Source organism: Corticium candelabrum, chromosome 12 (assembly GCF_963422355.1).
Source record: "Corticium candelabrum chromosome 12, ooCorCand1.1, whole genome shotgun sequence".
NCBI classification, from domain to species: domain Eukaryota; kingdom Metazoa; phylum Porifera; class Homoscleromorpha; order Homosclerophorida; family Plakinidae; genus Corticium; species Corticium candelabrum.
Genome location: NC_085096.1, coordinates 7,078,320 through 7,100,462, shown reverse-complemented (window position 1 = coordinate 7,100,462; position 22,143 = coordinate 7,078,320). Strand labels below are relative to the sequence as shown.

Sequence of the window (22,143 nt, the reverse complement as noted above, 5' to 3'; positions counted from 1 at the left end):
TGCGGTTCTGCAGTGCCATTCTCTGCAGTCGATGATTTTCCCGGATTGTGGTTGCCTTCCCACGTCCAGGTCGTTTTTCATAATCGCTGCTGCCATGGGAAAGTCGTTGCAGGCACTGATGAACCGAATTCCTGGAGCGGCGGACAAAAGCTGCAATCTGACGCACAGAGTGGCCAACTGATTGAAGGGCCCCCTCTCGTTTTCGGACTCAACTGTTTGCCTCGGAGCACGAAACAAGACTCTGCAACTGAGTGCAGCTGAACGTTCAGGCTAACTTATTGCATGAGTTTGGCGGTCTCAAGGGCAACGGTTTTAGTGCAGCTGACATTTTGGCAGTAGCAGTTTGAAGTTTTGCTACGTAAAACATGGACCGAAAGTGGCGTGTCGGTGATCTTTTGTCGCTGTAACTTTTTTAGTTTTTGTCTTAGCAGGATTGTTTTGTAATTAATGATTATCACATGGTTTTTTGATTCTGAATACGTTAAAGTTTGTTTATTGCTTAAAATGGCAAGACAATTCAAATTGTGATGACATGCGCGAAATCAATGCGCAAAAACTGATGATTCGCCTTTTTTCCATAATGTTGCTAGAAGGACCCACAAAATTGCTTTCACTGTCTACTACAAAGCATTCTTAGACTGCGTGCCAAAAATGAGCATCCAAGAGCTATGAACGTGTTCAAAGACAAGAAAAGTAAAAACTGCCGTCTTCCTTCTTCAAAGCAAACTAGATGCGCAGTAGGTAGTCAGTACAGCTGCAATCATGAACTCAAGCTATGTAACATACTAACAATGGGGCAATCCATAAAAAAAGAAATTCGAAAAACATTTGGTTTTGCTAGAGAAAAATTCAGTGCCAAAGTTAGACTACACATAGCCTCGCAAGCCAGGCTCTTTCTCGCAGTCGCTGAGCTAACCGCACGTGAATCACACGAGGAGGAGGAGCTTTTACCGAAATTGCTCCAGCGCGAGAAGAGCCTGGTCGCTTTCGAGAACGTCATAGTGACGTGGGACCCCCGATCCGGTTTCATAGCTTGATAAAGCTAATTCTATTAGGTAAGCATGTAGGTACGAAAGTTGAGAACACGCGACATTGCTTCACGCACTTGCTTGTTTTGCACGAAGTACGTAGTTGACATCATCGTTTGCTTCTAGTACGTATGTAGACAGTTCAGCCATGTAATATTCTTCAGTGTCACGACTCCATTTCAGCATTCAGTTTCGCCAACAGCACACCGCCGAATCTAGATCTGCAGCGCGGTAGTTTGAGAAATGAACTCATTGTTCGCGGTTAGTATATATATGTAGCAGTCAGAGTCCATGCATTGAAACAAGTCGTACGTAGTACACGTGCAACTACGAGTCAACTCTACACTTCCTGAACATGGTGGGTCCACTGCACTGCTGTTTTCCCATGCCTAGATGTTTCCAGTTCACCGTGAGGAGAGCCAATATCGTACAAAAGTGCTGTTTGCTGAGTCAAAAGTACCGTGACATAGACTGCGTTAGCAATACACGCCAATCTGATCATGACGTGGAGAGGTCACAAGCTCTAGGCCACTGTTTTCATGAACCATTGAGTGAAACTGGGCCGGCAGTTCTCACACCATTTCCCCCACAGACTATAGATGTCAGAGAAGACGCGCAAGAGTGGTGAATAGTTCTACGTCGGTTTCAATTCGCGCAAACCAGCAGATGAGTTCAGTAGAAAGAAACGTTGCTGGAGAGTGTAGGTTCAGCGGACCAGTCCCATGTAGGCCATTCCTACGCTCATTATTCACCAGCACTTTGTCCATCAACAGCTTCACTGGATTTCGTGTTCACGCGCTCTCCGCGTAGGGCTACCTCTCTGCTTCGTGTATCAGCGCAATTACAGTAACGAGCTCTTTAGAAAATCGAATTAGCCTTATGCAAGCTATGAAACCGGATCCGGGGTCCCACGTCACTATGACGTTCTCGAAAGCGACCAGGCTCTTCTCGCGCTGGAGCAATTCCGGTAAAAGCTCCTCCTCCTCGTGTGATTCACGTGCGGTTAGCGACTGCGCGGAAGAGCCTGGCTTGCGAGGCTAGACTACACACACAATAATGCCAGGTGTCTCTATAATTTTGTCCAAGTCTGTATATATCTAGACAGGGAAACACCTTCAGCATAGTCTGCTGGTCTACCAGGGACCCTGTTTACATCTGATAAGATACCTAAAACACAACAGTTGCAAGAAAGGCTAATCTAGAAAGAAATTTACTAAAGGTTAATTATTCACACGCCAGATTACAGAAACTTCACATCGACGGAAACAAGTCTACTCTCACAGACATAGCCAAATATAGACAGTAAGAAACACGCCAGATCACAGAAACTTCCCATTGACGGAAACAAGTCTACTCTCACAGACATAGCCAAATAGACAGTACGAAAGAACCAACAGACTCGTTTCATTGAAGCCGGGCCATCATGATCAGAGAGCCAGAACTCTAACCACTAGGCTATATAGTGGTATATAGAGGATCGCAGTATCACAGTTAGAATATATTTTATTAACACAGTGATTCGATAGAGTGTGAGTGAACATGATTATTAATTAAGAAACCAAATACATCGTTTACCTACCACCAAACTGCTCAGTTCTCTTTCTTTCATCAACTGTTAGTTTTAATACAAAGAAGCTAGCCACTCTCTACAGTACATATACGTGCTCCATCGCTTATCCAAGTCAGCAACTTCAGTTACTAGGCATGCTCAGTGGGGGAGCAAAGGGTGGCTTGACAGGGGAACGTGTACGTGTCCCCCAAACTTTCACGACACTAGCATTCCACTAACATCTGTAAGTATGCAGGTGAGATCTCAGAAGATGAGATTCGACTCGAGTCGTTCAGCAGTCTTCTGTATATGGCTAGACGACAGTGCAGACATTGGCGTTGCAGGCAGGATAGCTAATACAAAAATATCGCAGGCTTAGCTAATTAATTTCTTTGGTATGCGAGCAAAGAACTGATGCTTGGATAAATGTTGAAACTTCCAACACTTCCAGCCGTCTAGAGCTGCCTGGTCCAAAATTTCTCAAAAGAAATTAATTAATGTCAGATGACTGCACAGATGTCGATCAGCAGTTGCAATGCTAAATTAGGTCTGATGATCATGAATTGCATGGCACACTTACAAAGACGACATTCCCCTAGTCGCCTAGCTTGCGTTCTTGCGTCAAAGACTTGCGTTCTTTTCTTGCGGTAAGACTCAGAATACGACACAGCGTTTGACGCAAGCTAGAGTACGAGTTCTATTTCTTGCGTCCGATTATTGCGTCTTGCGTTTATGCACGCATTGAAATCAATATGCAACAATGGCGAACGAAGCAACCGAAACTCTCATGAAACGTGTGAGGAGCAGAGGCGTACCTGGTATGGGTCGGTTGTTTTAGTGCTCTAGTGGACCTCCCAGTTATATATCAGTTCAATATGCTCTATTCTAGTCAATCTGTATAGTTTAGGTTTTCATTTGCCTTCAACGGAATATTAACTAATTAGCACATTCCAGTTTATTCGAACAGACGCCCACACCAGTCATTTGAACTGAATCCACACAGGGAGTGTGTCGATTCCTACCAAAATTGCACATGACGTGTCTACACACGCTCAAACTGAGTCTTCCGTCATAACACTACAGTAATTTGCCCGTACGAAGGAAGGGTAATGTATCTAGTATATATGTGTTATCTGTATTATATACAAATATATGGGTGTCACTCAAATATATATATATATATGTATGTATGTATGTATATATAGCTACCGCGCTCTAGTTGACCAATAGGCTGCCAAACAGCCAAGAAGAATGCTGCTAGCAAGCAAATCCACTTGAAACAAACTCTTAAAGATCGTTAAAGTTCAGTTGTTAGTATGTCAGATCCTAGTAAGCGTCTGAAATGTCTACGTCAATGGAGAAATTTGGCTCCGTTCGTGTGCTGTCCCTTCAGCTGGCAGTGTAACTGCAACCTCAAGATAAAAGATACTCGTGGTCTTCTCGGATTGCACGTGATAGTGACCATGATCTTGATCCTTTCTCTTTTCCAGTAGCAGTCCTCTTTTGTGTCACGCTGTTATACCACGTGCTATGACGCGTGCTATTTTGTCTCCGTGTGTTTTTATGTTTTTTTTATGTACGTAGCCACACTTAAACATGTACGATAGTATACAATTTCTTACCCACAGTGACCCTTAGATATGTCTACCATCTACAGTAGGTAAGTAGAATTCCTACAATCTGTACTGCAGTACGTAGAAATCAATTTACATAAAATGTGAATAGTATTTATTTATTTAATACTTCCTTTTTTGTTTTTCACTTTTTTCTGATTTAAGTTAATTAATTTAAAAAATAATTCTTCTTTATAGATTACCTTTTCACCATATTTGAATATTTCAGTCGGTAGTCCGTCTGACCCAAATGTCTTGCCACATCAATCAACTCAATTATTGTCACAGATAAGCTATTTTGCTCATTGAAAGCTAGATTCTTGTAAACCTGTTTTAAATAGAGATAAAGGTGCCACATCTCAAATTAATTAACTACAAAGAATCTAATGTTTTCAAATTTCTTTCACAACAAGTTAGTTTTACAAGTCTTCGATACTTGTGCTTGTTCAGAATCCAATATTGAAGTCACAAATAAGAATTATACAGCAGCATGTTATTCAAATCAAAAACTAGGTCTTAATTATATAAAAAACCAGGAGGTCGAACATTGATCACAACAATTGATTAGATTCAATGTAGCTTTCATATAAGTGTGCTCACCTTGTCATATTCTTTGCTAATAGCATCCTGTAGCTGATCATCATATATGGTAGTGTATAGTCACCTGAGCCTACAGTACACCCAGAAGAATCAAAATAGGTGTGACTCATGCCACTCACATAATACATGTGCACATAGCCCATCATGTATGCTATCAAAATGAGTTGCAGCAGACAAACAACTGCTCGGACTATTTGATTCCTCCCAAATCCAGCAATGCTCAGCTGCAGAAAAACGCTTAGTTGATGATATGGAACATGTGACTTCAGATAATCATATATACTTTACAAGAATTGATTGACACTCAACAGCATTACATATCTAAGAGATGTCCTAACATCATCCAATACAATGTATCAAAACTAACAATCTGAACATGCATCTTGTAACTGAATGAAGTACTACAAATCTAGACTACAAACTGACACATGAATAAATTTTTATCCATTGATTTCTTGGTTGTAGGTTCCTCTTATATCCTATTCTGTCCGATCCGGTTTCTTCTGCAAAAACAAACAAAAGTAAAACAATTGACAATCTTTGGATACATGATTAGCAATATTGTTAGATGCAATAGTATTCAAATATTTGATTCAAATGCAGATATGAAGAGTTCTTCCAACAGTTCACAGAGAACATTTCCAGTTTTTCCTAGGGAGGAATAGGCACAAGAAATATTTGCAAGAGTTGTTACCTGATCATTATTCAAACCAGAAGCAGACACCCAACATCATTTACAAGTTTTGTTAGATAGCAAGCTTTGATCATATCTAAAGCAGGAAGCCAGCATTCATAGCCATGAAAAAATCAATACAGTTTCAGTTCAACAAGCTGAGGTGTGGTTGCAGGCATAGGCCTTGCTATGCCCAGCAGAGAGTTTACAGAGTTTATTATAGCACTATGGGTTTGGCTTGGTATAGGCATCTTCTCTTTTCCACATCATTCTGATCTATGTCTTTGGTAATCATTTATTAGGCTGTGATCAGATGACCAACTTGCTTATCAAACTGTACGATACCCTTTGTGACAAAATATTTTACACTCTTCTTGTAGATGACTCTCGATGTCAATGTGAGCAGCATTGAAACAGTAGTCCTAACAGTAGACCTGATGATATCTTCCACCTGGATTTCCAATGTGGCTTGCCAATTGACTTTGATGTGTCAGTAAGAAATTATCTCCAGCCTTCATATTTAATACAGGCAGCGAGTACTGCTGGAGCAGCAACAGAACATAAAGACTTGGAAAATGATCTCCATCATAAAAACAAGGTAAAGGCTGCTGGATGTTTGTTTTAAACCGATTGTTGTTGAAAAACTTGGTTTGTGGCATCATCACAGCATGTGCATCTTAAAGACAATTGCAACTAAGCCCAAAATGTAGAGGATCAGTGGTTCAAAACAGTCATACACGGTGTAGTAGGAAATTGGGTACGCTAATAATAGGTATGGCCGTACCTAATTACCCTAAGAATAACAAGTACGCTGTATTGAATATTCTGTACACCTGTGTGTTCTGCCTAGGAAATCAAGTCTGTAGCTCTAGAGCAAGGGGAAGTGCAGCGATTGGTGGGGGCAGGAGCACCCAATGGGTGGTATACTGTAAACCACCACCCATGCTAGCATTGCCCACAGGAGTTGAGACAAATTTGTAGGGGCAGTAACACTGGCTTCTATCCTGTCTGTGGTAAGTGGAAGGAGCAGTCGGCAGTAGGTGTTATATGCATACACATTTCTATTGCTCAAGTGAGCTATTTGCATGTACGAGACTGCTTCTGATAGACCATACAAATACGTACCGTATTTCCTAAAATCGTACTTATTCTCCTAGGAAATTTGGTACAGCCATACCCAATATCCTGGCATACCCCATCTGCTGTTACACTGGGACATTACAATGGCAAAGATCATTCGCTCTCTTTACTAGTCTCTCTGGCATTTGTAGATTTTCTTGGCTACTTGACCACTGTCTTGTTTCCTTTCTCTCATTCATCGTTTCAAGTACTCACAATAAAACGTCCTGGTTCTGTCTCATTTCCGCTGTAGTGTGATTTTAAATGATTAGGGGTGGATTTGAATTGTCGGAACAGTAGAACAGTTGTTTTGTTACAGATTCAATCTTTTTCTCCTTGCCTCAGTTTGATTGCTTTCTCAAGTCAATTGCTGTTATTTTGGTCACAGTTTTAAAATCTTCATTACTTTATTACAACTCATTTGTGGTGTCACAAACAGATGCCTTCTATTTCGCTCAGTTTGTGTAAAAGCTATTAAGATTTATTGGTTGGCGTTTGGTTTCTACTTTTAACTGTCACTTTTGTTTGTCAAAGACTCTTAACTGCTGGAAATGGTATACTTCTGAGATGGCTAAGTCTCTATCGTCTCAGCAGTCTTCACAGGGTTGTATTAGCTGTTCTTTGTGCACTTCACTGTTGACAGTTAATGTTCCGCTGTGGCAGCACATAAACTCTAGCCATATTGCTAAACACGACCTTCTAAGCGCCTTTTCTAAAAAATTGAATCATGCTAGTTGTCGAGGTCAGATGGTAAACACTCATCAGTCTGTCAGAGAGAACCAAATTGTTCCAGATTGAAATGCCATGTCAGAGTAGCGTTCCTGCCTATGCAACTCACATGTGCATGTGTGTATATAGCTAATTGAGTGGTTTCACCATATACGGTAGTTCTGAGTTGTGTTGCCATATATGGCCTTGTACTAATTTGCAAAAGTATGACTGAACCAATGTTTGAGTACAGGGTTCAAAAAATGTGTTTGAATCTGGCCGCCAGTTTGGCCACCTAGTCTAAGGAACGGTTGGTCGCCAAACTTCACTAGTTTCTAGGTCAGAGATTCCAGAAGTAAACAAGTCATTAATATCACTGTTGAGACCCTTTCCCAGATTATCATGTCGACATTAAATAAAGACCTAACTGGGAATTTGCAGTATTGTTGGATGAACATTGGCTAGTAAACACATCAATCTACAGTATTGTACTTGGGATTCTTTTTATGTAATAGTATGAGTATTATATTTTATAGAAACTTTCAACTAATTGTATAGCTACAACCAAACAAAAATGTGGTTATGTGGTTTGTCATCACATCCACATCCTGGCAATCCATCCAATAAGACACAAGCATTCCTTGAGCGTTTCCTTAATTCTTTATATGTCTCAGTGCCACTACTGATTTGCTGAGAACAGTACATCCGGTAACTCTCAAGGAAACCCCACACCCCACGTGGTTTCCTACGGCTAGCTGTGCTAATCTTTGGAACGCACACGATAAACCTTTGTTATTGTAGCGCTTCAACAAAGCGTGGCATCATTCAACACCTAGATTTCAGAACTGGAGACGCAGAGACTTTTATCTGAACAAACTTTCTTAGTAGTGCTAGAAGACGTATGAGCGTCTGGACGTACCTGGTACACCTGGTAGTTCTTTTGATAGAAAAACACTCAGGCAGCTAGCTGCAAAAAAGCTGTTTGTTTTGCCACTTCCTACGCCCACCGTTTGCAACGATCTACGTAGTAGTTTTTATTTGTCTCAATTCAAAATGGTCAGATTCTTCGTTTCCTTTGAACAGCATAGAAAAGAACCTAAATAGGCAGTTGCCCTCACCTTCAACTACGATTGACTGCGGATTTCATGTTTCTTTCGGGAGAAGCTGCTGCGCAATCGTGTCTTGTCAATGATAGAGCGTTGACTTGGATCTGTTGGTGTAGCATATGAAGGATAGGAGTGACCACGACTGTTTGAAGAATTATACGTGCCTGCAGGTCTTTAGTTGGGCTTGTCTGGAGCTGACGGCAGAGACCAATGAGATTGGTACAGGCAGTAGAGTCCATAAAATGATAGTGTACCAGAGAATAGCAATGACTCGCAATAGACTGCTAAGTGTTATGTTGTTACATGATATGTAAGAAGATTATAAGTAGACGGCATACGTCGCAGGGTGCCACTAAATGGTAGACATAGAAGGTGGCAACATACCTTAATTGTAACGCAAAACATCTGCTGAGCAGGTGGTTTGCATCCAAGAGCCGCTGCCACAAAAGACTAAAAACTAGCAAATATTTCTAGTCGCTAAATTGGCGACCACACCGTTCGTTTAGTTGCCAGCCATCCATAATTGGTCGTCACATGGCGACTTGGCGACCGGATTTTTCAAACCCTGTGAGTACCAGTTGACTAAGGTAGTCATTTAGCTAGGATATCTGTTAGTCGGTAAAAGCGAGAGCTTGCGTATGAATGTTATAGAAGTCTCGGTTTTCACTGCTCATGTCTCCTCGTGGAACCTACCTTGCCCAATACTCGTTGTCCAGCTTGTGACAACTGGGCGCCTGTCCAGAAGGAACGTCGCAAGAAGAACCGAACAAGGAAGAGTAAAGACGCAATTAGGTAAGAGGAGGGAGCATTACCACGCGAGTGCATAGCTGGTAAAGAGGTGACGGACGGTATCTCGATATAGCCATATACTGGCAGTGTGAGAGTTATAACGAGACTGAGATGGACTGGTTGCTTGAGATCGGTCAGAAAATGGGGTTAAAAAAGGAACTACAGTCTTCATATCAGAACAACTTGCTGTGGAGCACAAGGAGACACAACAAGAAGGCGAGTGTAAGAAAACGCAGATAGAAGCCGAGGAAGCGTTGGGAGAACGTAAATATGTGCGAGAGCACCAACGAGAAGAAACTCACATGAAACATGAATACAAACTGAAGAGGTTAGAGTTAAAGGCCAGCAGTGCAGTAACACGTGTTGCTGGAGCCCATGATGCAACGCCACATCTCCCTCCGTTTTCTGACGGCCACGACGAACTAGACAGTTACCTCCAGCGCTTTGAGCAGTTCATGAGGAGCAGTGCCTGGAAAGAAGACGAATGGGTGACGTACCTAAGCGCCTTGTTGACGGAAAAAACTTTGGACACCTACTCCCAACTTTCAGACGCTGATGCAAGGAGCTATGCGCGACTGAAGAGCGCTTTGTTGAAGCGTTATAACCTTACTAAAGAGGGTTTGAGAAGGAAGTTCCGTAAAGTCAGGCCGAAGCAGAATGAAACCCCGCTACAATTTGTCATAAGACGGGGCGCTATTTAGACAAATGGATAACTCTGTCGGGCATTGACAAAGCGTCCCCTGATGTTGTACAAGACCTATTTGTAAAGAAGCAATTCCTAAACTCTTGCCCGCATGACCTGCTGACGCATTTGAGTGAGAAGCTGCTGAGGACAATGGAGGAGGTTGCCGATGCGGGAGAAAGGTTTCTGACAGCCTGAAGCAAGCAGTCATATACTGCACAGCAACAGCCACAACAAAACACCGCCAAGACATCTAGTGAGGAGGGATCCACTGTTTCGAGAGAAGGAGAAACGAGGGCAGCTCAGTCCCGGGGGCCCCCCCGCAATGTTTTCTGCGTAATAGATGTGGCCATAGAGCCTTTGAATGTAGAGAGAGAAACAGATGACGCTGTTTCAAGTGCGACAAGATCAGCCATGAAACCCGAGACTGTAGAAACACAGCCTGTGCTGGGGAAGCCTTCATCTAGTTGATCGCCGCTTTACAGAAGGTGAATCCGGAGAACCGGGAGCAATGCTCATAGCCACAAGGAGATCAGTGCAGGATGCGGGACTAGCCACGAACACATAGAAATGGGACTATCGCAGGTCAAGTTTGATGAGTCAACTGATGTTAGACACCTAGTCATGCACGACAAAAGGAAAATACCTATCATAAGTAACGTTGTCACTTCGCTATGGCCGAGAGATCACTACAAATTGCCGGTAGTCAAAGGGAAGATTGGTGCCAGGTCCGTGGATGTACTTCGGGATACCGGATGCGGTGGCGTCATAGTGAGACAGCAACATGGTACAGATGATCAGTACACCGGTCGGGTTGGATTGATGCAGGTAGTCGACAACAGCGTGAGACATGTGGCTATCGCGACAGTGCACATTGACACGCCGTACCTGTCTGGACCAAGTCCAAGCCCTCTCTCCAAGACACTGTATACGCATGATATCATTGTGGAAAACGTTCCCGAAGCAAAACCAGAAGTGACCCTGATCCGCAGTGGGTGGAGGAACAAGTGGCGGTCACCAGGGCAGCAAGAAGAAAAGAGGTAGAGGGCGCCAGCCCTTCGTCAGTCACCAGAGAAACGATGGATCTCAGTTAACAGAGGGGATCATAAAGATGCAGGCAGAGAACGGCTCTTTAAAAAGGGCCAAAATCATGATTGGTGAAGTGAAGGTGAGGGGCAAACGAGAGGTTAAATTTGAGAAGAAGAATGGGCTACTGTATCAAGACTTCAAGCATCCGAGTGTCAATCAAGGAGAGCCTGTCAGACAAGTCGTAGTCCCTAGACCTCTGCGGGAACAAATAATGCATTTAGCGCACAATTCTCTCATGGGAGGACATGATGAATACAAAAGACCACGGACCGAGTTCTTACCAAATTCCACTGGCCGGCCGTACCGAGGGGATGTAACAAGATGCTGCAGGTTGTGCAATGTGTGCCAGCAAACTGTTCAAAAGGGGACAATACCTCGAGCCCCTTTGCAGCGGATGCCATTGACAGACTTGCTGTTCAAAGAGACTGGCTGGTCCTATCCATCTGGCCAGTGACGAAGGACACCGATACCTTTTGACATTAGAGGACTACGCGACACGTTATACGAAAGCAAATGCTTTGAAGGATATCAGTACAGATGCAGTGGCAGAAGCTCTCGTTAGTCTCTATAGTCGCCTCAAAATCCCAGAAGAAATCGTTAAGAGACATGGGGAGCCATGCAGTTCGTCTCTGAATGTATGCAAGAGGTGTCCTGTCTTCTTAGCATTTGACAGCTGACAACCACGCGGTATCACCCGACGTGTAACGGGTTGGTCAAATTTTTAATGGTACACTAAAGCAGATGCTGTAGACACTATGTTCGGAGTAACCATGACAATGGCACCGATACATTGACACCTTGTTGTTTGCGTATACAGAAGTTACACAAGAATCTAAGGGTTTCGCTCCCTTTGAGCTGTTGTATGAAAGAGTGATAAGAGGTCCCATGCACATATTACGCCGTGGACCCGAGGAAGACGAACACAGTGTACAAACATCATACCAGTTCGTTCCGAGTTAAAGGAAAAACTGGTAAAGACGCTGAAACTGGCCAGAGATGAACTAGAGAAGTTGAAAACCCGTCAGAAGCAATATTTCAACCGTAAGTGCAAAGGACGCAAACTCGAGAAAGGCAATCAGGTACTGCTACTGTGACCTACGGATAGAAACAAACTTATCATGCAGTGGAAGAGGCCCTAGGCCATCGAGAGAAAGACCGGTGGACTATGTCATCAATGTCAAGAGCAAATCGAAGGTGTTTCATGTCAACTTGCTGAAGCAATACATGTGCCACTCCCGAGTCAACGAAGCAGACCAGAAATGCGACAATCTGAAAGTAGGAGGAGCAGTGCTGGAGCTGGTGAGCTCTGCCATAATAGAGGCTGACAGTGAAGGAGGCCCAGATGACGTGGTGGATGACGATAAACTCCTCGACATGAGCCTGTGTTGGTAACAAGAGACACTCAATGATGTGAAATTTGGCGAGGAGCTTAGCATCGTACAGCAGTACAAGCGCAACATATGATTGAAGGATTCGTTTCTGTGTGTACCGATGTGTCCGGGAAAACATACTTAATAAAGCATCGCATTAAATTGTCTTCGAACGAACCTCAGCAACATGCTTAAAATGAACATCATCCAAGAATCAATATCCCCTATTCATCTCCAATAGTTATTATGAAGAAGCGGGACGGTAGGAATAGGCTGTGCATCGATTTCAAGGAAGCTCAACAAGATAACGGAAGTTGATCCAGAACAACGAATACAGTTGCAGAAACAATTCAGAACCTTAGCACCAACAAATGGTTTGCAAAGATCGATTTGACCAAGGAATACTAGCAGATGCCCTTGGCCAAGAAAGATGTCCACACGACAGCATTTTCTTCGCCCAACAGATTCCTGCTTATGCAATTCACATGTGCATGTGCGTATATAGTTACTTGAGTTGTTTCACCATATACAGTAGTTCTGAGTTGTGAGTTGTATATATAAAATGCATTTTTGCAAGAGTATGACTAAACCGGCGTTTGAGTACCAATTGACTTAGGTAGTCATTTAGCTAGGATATCTGTCAGTCAGTGAAAGCAAGACCTTGCATACGAATGTTGTAGAAGTCTTGGTGTCTGTGCACGTTGGCCCAGTGTTCACCACTCGTGTCTCCTCATGGAACCTACAGTGCGTTTCAGAATTGGAGTCCTCTGGAATTTTTGACTTAGCTTGCGAAAGAAAGGTCGCACAGAGTCGGCAAAAAGACCGTTGTGAAGCTCTTGGTCTTCCGGTTATCACTGTCATAATTAGCGGGGTGTATGTTACTGTCAGGAGCGTCACTTCCCGTTATTTAATGAGACTTTGGGAGGAGCTGGGCGTGGTGTGCTAGATGCCAAAGTCTTATGCAAACAGAAAACATAACATGCGCTATATCTACCTCAACAGCTCACTTTACAAGCTGTCCTCGATGTCAACTGTAACTCAAAGTAAAAGCCTCGAGATAACACTACTGAGAGATTGTAAATGGTAAACTACCGTTTGCAATGTGGATATTTGACCTCCTGGGCATTAGTAGCCACTCCCAAACTTCTAGAGAACTTTAATTTTCTGAAACGCACTGTACCTTGCCCGCTACTCATCGTCCAGCTTGTGATGGCCAGTAGCAGAAGTGTCTGCCCTTCATTTGGATTCTGTTTCTGAGGTGTGTAAAAGTTCTTTTGACTCTCCAGTGATTTCTACATCACCTCCAATGCCAGTCAACATTGGCAGTATTAATTTCGCTTTGGAGGTATTAAGGCAGCTGCAACACTTACAAGCCGTTCTGGGGATGTCACTCATCTTTTCTTATGTGATGAATAAGGTTGCAATGTTGCCTGCGTATTCAGTACTGCATATCCCAAGATTGATTTGGTCATTGCTGACCAGGTTTTTTCTGAAGAGTTGCAACATGCACGTCATGTCATGATGGAATATGAGGTTATCTTCGATTCTACATGTTTACAAAAGCAGTTTTATGTGCACCTCCACAAGGTGGCAAGCAGAAACGTTACATAATACATAATATCTTATCCTCACGGCTTCATTAATGGCAACAAGGTGACAAATTGTCGATATGCATGGAAAGATGCTAGAAGATGCTAGAATACAATTACATCTTGAAAATGTGTCCAATCGTCATCTACTTTGTCAAGCTGTAATGCTCGTAATCACTAAAACCGTCTAGAGAAAGTCGTTTTGCAAATGTGATGAAGACACTGGGATCACAAGGTTGTGTGCCACATGATCATCCATTGGCTCTTGCTGATCTCAAAAGTCACCATCCAGAGTACAGTCTACTGAAATGGTGAGATGATATTCCAGCTCCACTAGTTGTGATTCTGAATCAGTGTTGACAGCACTGAAAGCTTTCTCTAAATGCTCAGATCCCGGCTGCTCTCCATTAAAAGCCCAGCATCATTTAGATGCTGTCAAACGCACCAGTGTCCCCGAGGCCAAGTCTTGCCTCAATAACCTCACCCGTTTGGCATTCTCCCTATTATCAGGTACAATCGACAACGCTATAGCGCCCCGGTTGACGGATGCTCCATTAACTGCCCTTCACAAAAATTCAGGTAGATATCGTCCCATAGCAATTGGAAAATATTTGTCATTTAGTCAATTGTCTGAGTTGTGCTGCAGTAAAGTCCCAGCTACTACATGTTTTCATTCCATACGATCAAGTTGGTGTAGGTGTGACAGAAGGCATGGAAGCCTCTGTTCATACTGTAAGATCCTTTGTAGAAGCTAACAGTGAGACACCTGATCTTTGTTGCTTCAAGGTGGATATGAGAAACACTTTTAATGAGTGCCACTGTTTCTAGTGCCCGAAACAAGAGTTCCTGAAACTTTTTGCTTGGTTTCAGTGATCTTTTGTTGGCAACTAGTAGAGCATGCCATTAGACATCACAAAAAGCATCATGCTAGTAAAGTCATACCTGCGTCCAAGTAAATGGTCACCAAAAGTGTCTAGTACATGGCCACAGACACATCTTTGAGCATTTAAAGCATTTGGAAACAAAGGAACTCCTAACTACAACATGATAACAACAACAAACTCATGATAGCACATAGCCAAGCCTAAATCTGCATTTAAAATTGCCCATAACAAAGCCCCCGGTGTGAAGATAAGAAGCTGTGCCGAGTCTCGCTCTGCCTCTCAAACTGCTTCAGCCTTTCATGGTCTGTAATAGAGAATCATCAAGCCTTGACTCCAGAACCTTCTGTGATGCCACCGAATAGTTGACAGGAATATCTGAAGAATGACGAGTATTAGTCCCGCATAGCCAGACTGCCCTCAACATTCCCTGCTAGAATGTTGAGGGTGAGAGCGGGGTTTAGGTCTGGCTATAATCCAATCCCAAATAAGAGAATACGCGGAAACTGTGGTTATTAGATAAGGAATTGACGAGCAGAGATGGGCATAGTTAACTACTGCTAGTGGAATAAACGGTTCCAGTATAGAAATGCTTAGCTATGAACTTAGATTCAAAAGTTCAACCAATAGTTCAACTACATAAGCTTGCTAGCTACAGCTGTTTTACTTTTCAATCCACAGTTCAAAATATGTCGGCGTCAGATTTTAAGTAGTGGGCGTTATAGAGGTGACTTTGAAGTTATCTGACACCTGGTGTAAATGCAAGAGTACGGCAGAGCCAAGCGAGTGTCATACAGGAAGTTACTAATTGTGCATTTCAAAGAAGCAATCGCAGTATTCATTAACTGATCTGAAACCTCCTTGTGAGCTTTCCAATAATGTTGAAATCAACTTGCTAGGACATCCACTTCAAGAGAAACGGGTTTCCCCATGTATTCTCCTATTCGGGAATGGACGTTAAATGAGTATCTAGTTGAGCATCAGAGCGATTTCTTTTTAATCTCTTCCCTTTAATAGACAAAAATAGAGATTTATGGGACTGATATATCCAACAATGCGATTTCATTTTTAACTTGCCCAAATAGCAAAAAATCAAATCACGCAAAGCATTACAGCTTCTGACAAATGCCGTTTAGCTGAAAGAAACAACACCACTTAAACCCAAACTTCTTTTCCGGATCGGCAACGTTGCTTATGACCAGGCCAAATCAGATACGGACGATTGAGTTATTCTACCTAAAAACAGTCCTCATTCTGTTGTCAAACCGAGAAAGTTGATCACCAACATCTTGAGTGGGAACAGTGCAAAAAAGGCCATTAATTTGCACCACTCTAACATCTTCTCAACAAATGTAGCTCTGGATTATTCAAATCAGAAAAGCAACTCCTAAGCTTCCAGAACTTGATCCACATGTTCTCTGAAAAACTTGAGAAAGAATTCAATAGGACCAAAGACTGGTGAACCTAAAAGTCCAACACCATTCGTAAGCAAATCAACTCTTCTAATTTCAGATGCAAATCTATTGAAGAATTGGTTGCTAGAAGGCCAAGAAAATGTGCACTTCATATGGTTCAAATGCGGCCCAAACAATGGACCCTTGGCACAGATGGATTGTAGCAGCATTGAAATCGAGTCTTTTGTTCCAACAAATGTACTGTTGTCAAGGTAACCGAGAAACTGATGTAAGCCTTGAATATTTTGGAAGTGTTCTCGTCAGTTTATCCTCAACTGGCAAGGCTAATTGAATTATGACTGTCAACATTCTTCAAACAAGGAGGTCTACTCTCACCATCCATCACACCCAGCATGAACATCCAGAAATTAGTAATGTTACATGTACCTACAAACTGTCATGTGTAACCTGTTATTTACTACAACTGAAACGATACTCGTATAACCTATAACTTTCTGCATGCATTCATCTCGCACACTAATACAATGACCTAACACTAAAGAAAACTGTTAAGTTTCATCTATTTTTGTAAAAGCTAGGGAAGTATCAGCGTAACTATATTCCAATCTTCTGTTAAATTGATTAAAACTGTGATACAACACAGCTTGAGAGTTACTCAATCACTACTGTAAGACATTTCAAATTTTTCTTTAAGGGTCGTTCACAATTATTGACAATTTCATGAGCATACAAAGTGCATGCTTTTCTGAAGCCTCCTCTCCTCCCCAAAATGTATGCAATATATTGTTGATTAACAACTTAATAGCTTGAACATGGTTCCATTTATTAAAAGGTTGATGTGGGGCTTCAGTGCTTCTGCATTGATACAGTTCTTCTTCCACTCCAGTTGACTCGCTCAAATGATGTCAGCTCAAGGTTTCTGGCCATTCAAGTAGACAAAGACAAAAACATTGAGAAAGCAGCAGTAGAGACAACTGGGCTCTTTATGAATGGCTGATGTTCTTGTAGAGCAAACCTGGAATAAGCTGCTGCGGTCGTACATATTTGCAAATCCCATACATACGCACACGACTGAAGTCCGTCCACCCTGGCTTAATTCTAACTCAAGAAATCCTGAATAATTTTTAATAACACACTAAACACTTCATTTAGAACTTATGGCCTCACTGTTCTTCGAGTGTGCATTACAGATAAAGTTCTGCCTACCTTGTTATGTAATTAGTTTTAAGTAGCTACTCTAGCTAACCAATAGACAGGCTTCAATTGAAAGACAAACCCACCCATTATGCTTACTAAAAATTGCTCAGAACACTGGATAAATGCTGGGAATATCTGTTCACTCAAGAACCACACAGACAGACTTTAGCATGGGAACAATGCATGATGCCATTTTGGCCATAGAACAGAGAAATTAGCAAAACTATTTGCTACTGATCAACATTTTATAAAGCGTACATGCCATAACCCCTCCTCCCTCGTAAATTGTCGATAATTTTGAACAACCCCTTAGATCTTAGCACTGTTCTATATGTAATGAAACAATTTACATGAACATGGAATAAGTGTACAATACAGAGAGTACAGAAGCTTGCCTTTTTCTTTCGTTTGGCGCCTGCTGTTGATTGGTGTCTGCCATACACTCTTATTGCAATCTCCCGTTCCTCCACTGTTATCTCTGTGTCATCAAGCACCTACACAACAACAACCATGACAATGCGTAATGTACATCAATAATATAAGAGAAAACACAGAGACAGCACTACAGATATTTACAATAAAAACAGACAGCCAGAAAAGATAGACGAACATGTAAAAGAAACACAAACAAGCCAAAACTAAACACAAAACTTTACAAGCACACACAGCAAGATGAGTAAACAAATTGCTACCAGAGTTTAACAATCATTCAACAGAAATCATACCAATCGTTCATACAACTTACCTTCAAGCTTGGTAGACGACTGATTACATAATGTCTGCAGAAAAGGCAAATATATCGACTTGAAATAAAGTTTACATACAATTAAGCCACACAGCAACAAACTACTTGCAATAAAGTTACTAGAAATTACACACAAATGTATTAATCTACAACTTCTACAAACAACACACTAAGCTTACAATTGTAAGCAATTTTTGTAAACAAAAATGACTATACAGATGCACACACGTCTCCCCTCTGTGACGTGTACACTTCACCATGCCCGTTATAACGCGTTACCGGAACTTGAAGAACCGGAAACAACTTTGACCTGCTATATCTCAGCAAAGACTTAACTCAAAAATCTAAAACTAATTTTTCAGTCATGTATGGAACTAGGGGTGCATTTCTTTTACCTAATCCAGCTAATCCAGATTAGATGGATTAGCTAATCCGTCTAATCTGCGTATCGGCTGGATTAGCTGGATGAGCTGGATTAGCTAATCCATCTAATCTGGGTTAATTAGCTGGATTAGGTAAAAGAAATGCACCCTACAACTATCAATTTCCAACATAAAAGAATTCTTTACTTTTGCATTGCAATTACCTTTAAGAATTACCCTGTTTCCATCTGCACCAACCAGTTATAACCCTATACTGCTTTGCCTACAGCTGTTTTGTGTAGTAGCTAGGTTTAGCAAGTGATTTATCATGTTATATAAGATTGATTGCCTCAAAAGAAGCAATTAAATGTCACCAAATAAAAGAGAGAAATCAGCAGCTACAGCATGTACGCAGATGCCGAACTTGGAGTCTCAAGGCTGATTCACACTGAGCACGCAACGTAACATAACGTAACGTATGGTGACTTTACGTTATACAACATCATTCACACTGGCAAATTTTGTTGTCGTGACGTACCGTATTGATTTTTGTAATGTAACGTAAGATGTTGAGATGGATTCAGCTTTTCCCGTTGATGTAAGCAATTATCCAATCATGGAGCAGTGCATGGGTGTCTCTCCTGAGCATGCGCATTTTACTGCTGTAGGATGGATACCAACGAGCGACTTATTGACCTTGTACACGAGTATCCGTGTTTGTACGACATGGTCGGTCATGATCACTTCATTTACTAGGGTGTGGTATTCCCCTAGAGCCTGCCTGCACTGGCAACTCTATCTAATCCACATTTTTGTTTGTGTGCTTTTCTCCTTTGTCTCCAAGAAGTAAGAAGCAGTAAAAAACCACACTTCCTCTGCTTCATTACATGTGACGAAAAGTTTCCATGCGTGACGTCATGTACGGGACGCTGAACATATGTGAGGAGATCAATGTGAATGCTATCTAGATGGCATGTTACGTTACGTTACGTGCTAGTGTGAATCAGCCTTCAGTGACAACCAACTATTGCTACAGAGCAGCCCAATGTATCACAGAACAGCAAGCCATTGTTCCACAAATACTGTGCCATTGCAAAACAGATTTGTCTTGATAACTTAATTACACATTCCAGGGGTGCATTCGATTTGCCCATTCCAACCATTCCGGAATGAAGAGAATAGTCATTCCAAATCGAACAGTTGTTCAACTCAAACCGCATTTTGGAATGTGTTGTCGAAGTGTGTGATGCTTGCACAATTGTTTCTTTATGTCCGTCGTCATGGTGAACGAGCTACTGCACATGTATATGGTTTGCGGTTTGGTCAAAACAAACAGGTATTCCTTTCGTCCTCACACCTCTAGTAAACCAAACCACAAACTAAATCATTCCGGAATGTGAATCGAATGATTATTCCCGTATTCCTAGTATTCCAAATGGTTGGAATAGGCAGATCAAATGCACCCAAGGTGCGAAGCCCCTAGTAGAAACAGTCACCTTCTTGAACTGGTTTAGTTTATGAACTCGTTTAGGCTAAACTATAGTTTACCATGGAGCTAGCTGCATGTAATCGCTAGATTTATTTCGACCACCAAATGCAACTTCTTACTTAGACACCAAACGGAAATCTTCACTTGAACGTGCTTTTAACAACTCAGCACTACCGGTAGTTTTAAAAACCGCGTTACCTATCCAAATATATTAGAAAATTTATTGATTTGCCATACTAGAAGATTGCTATGCAATCAGAAGCCAAAACTACGTATCAGTATAACAAAGAAATCCACTCTGTCATTATACAACTTACATATAGGACTCGACTTCAACTGATCTATATAAAATCATTTTGATCATGTGACCTGAAATCTGTGTATTGCTCCAAGGTTCCCTGGTTGAAATAGCTTGGCGCAGCTTCGTTGTTCATCATGCTCAAAAATGCCAGATTGGGGCAGCTGGCGGCCACGTTGTCCACAAACACCGACAGGTTAGATATTTTGTTATGGTTGACCCAGAGCGTGTGCAAGTTGGGCAAAAAGGGCAGTTTGGTGTGAGACGTCAACTCGTTTCTGTCCAAAATCAATGAGTGCATTTTCCCAAAGTGAACTAAACACCGGAGGTCACTACGAGAAAACACGTGCAAACAATAGTTCAGTTCAGTTCAAATAGACCGTTCTAGATCTGTGTATATGATGTGACCACGCCCATTAGCCTACTTGATTCTATTGTTGCCTAGGTCCAGTTCTTCGAGTTCTACACTGCAGCTGGCGACCACTTCTTTAGGCACCTCGGTTAGCCCTCGATATGCTAACGATAATCGTTTGACAGACATCACAAAAGAGCATAGGCATCGTATCCGGGAGATTATCCGGGGTTTAGTTTTTCGGAAGCACCTAATCAGACAGGACGTGTTCAACTAAGGCGCGAATGCGCTAGAGTTACAGCAAATTATGCTTTACTTTTGTGGACAAATGGACGGACCAAGCGCTTTAATTTAGAAGGGACGGACAATCGCACTGCAGCGCATGCGCGCATTCTTACAGTTAAATTTAGTTACTATAGCAACAGAGCCGCTCTAGTTCCAGGAGGATGTCGGCAGTGCCCCTGAGGCCAACGTGAATGTAATCTTTTAACACGAAGAGCGCATGCGCTAGGGTTACAGTAATACCGCTGTTGTTGACCACCAGAGAAATGCGTGAGATCTCTGATTTTCGTTGGTACTGAACCTAGAAGTCTTCTAGATCTGCATATGGGCGTGGCCACAAACAACTAAATACCTAGAATTTTACAAACAGTAAACTTTAAAGCTCTACCGTTGAATCATTATGTGTACAGGGTACAATGTATTTGGACTTCCAGATCCGGAAGTCGAAAAAGAGGAGGGAATGGGTGCGCGAATTGACTGACTAACTCTAACAGCTTCAGAACTAGAATTGCCTGAGGTATCTAGATGAAAGACATCTTCATCCTCCTGCTAGATGTTCACTGTATGTTGGCCGCTTCCTCGAGATCGTGTAGCGTACGTAATGTTCCAGCAATTTGCATTACACGTATCGCGCGCAGTAGTATCGCAAGCGCAGGCATTTGGTAGTTGTAATTCGAAATCATCGATCACGTGCACTTTACGGCACTAGATCTAGTTACTAGCAGACATTACAGATTTTTACGTACCTACAGGTTCACTCTAGGTAGACATGTCTCAGTCTCCCTGGATCTAGTTCCTTAAGCAGCGTTCTAAAAGTTGCGTGTGAGCGTGTGACCTGAAGGAACTTGCGTGAGACTCACGCAAATTGCGTTTGAGTTGGCAACTCTGCGCAATGGCCGCGCAATGGCCATACAAGGACCGCATGCTGTACAGCTCCTATTTTGTTCACGAGTACTATTTTGTTGACGGTCCTATTTTGTTCTTAGTTGCCCCTATTTTGTTTATATTTGCTCCAATTTTGTTCACCGGTTACTATTTTTGTTTACGCGTTCTGAACCCGTCGTAGCAGCTCCTATTTTGTTCACGGCCCCTATTTTGTTCAAGCACATTTCTTCCTCTCTACTCGCGTTTTCGTGACACAGATTTCTTTTCTCCTAGCAAATGTGCTCTAGACACGGCAAACTACATAGAAATAGAGAAAAGTAAC

General features: G+C 42.1%; 1 protein-coding gene across 1 annotated transcript; it reads right to left on the bottom strand.

The window, feature by feature from the left end:
* Positions 1–15,040: 15,040 nt before the first annotated feature.
* LOC134188069 (leucine-rich melanocyte differentiation-associated protein-like) lies at positions 15,041–20,867 on the bottom strand. Its single transcript, XM_062656251.1, has 5 exons — positions 20,728–20,867; positions 20,374–20,634; positions 18,154–18,187; positions 17,804–17,902; positions 15,041–15,174 (listed from the first exon to the last, which is right to left on the bottom strand). Exons 1-5 carry the CDS (start codon positions 20,841–20,843, stop codon positions 15,097–15,099), a joined length of 588 nt encoding a protein of 195 aa, XP_062512235.1. The 5' UTR covers positions 20,844–20,867; the 3' UTR covers positions 15,041–15,096.
* Positions 20,868–22,143: the final 1,276 nt, after the last annotated feature.

Coding starts and splice junctions, on each gene's coding strand:
- LOC134188069 (XM_062656251.1), bottom strand. CDS start 20,843: ATGTCTGTCAAACGATTATCGTTAGCATATCGAGGGCTAACCGAGGTG. Junction 20,635..20,727: donor CTAGGCAACAATAGAATCAA/GTAGGCTAATGG, acceptor GTTTTCTCGTAG/TGACCTCCGGTGTTTAGTTC. Junction 15,175..17,803: donor GCGCCAAACGAAAGAAAAAG/GCAAGCTTCTGT, acceptor GTCATTCTTCAG/ATATTCCTGTCAACTATTCG.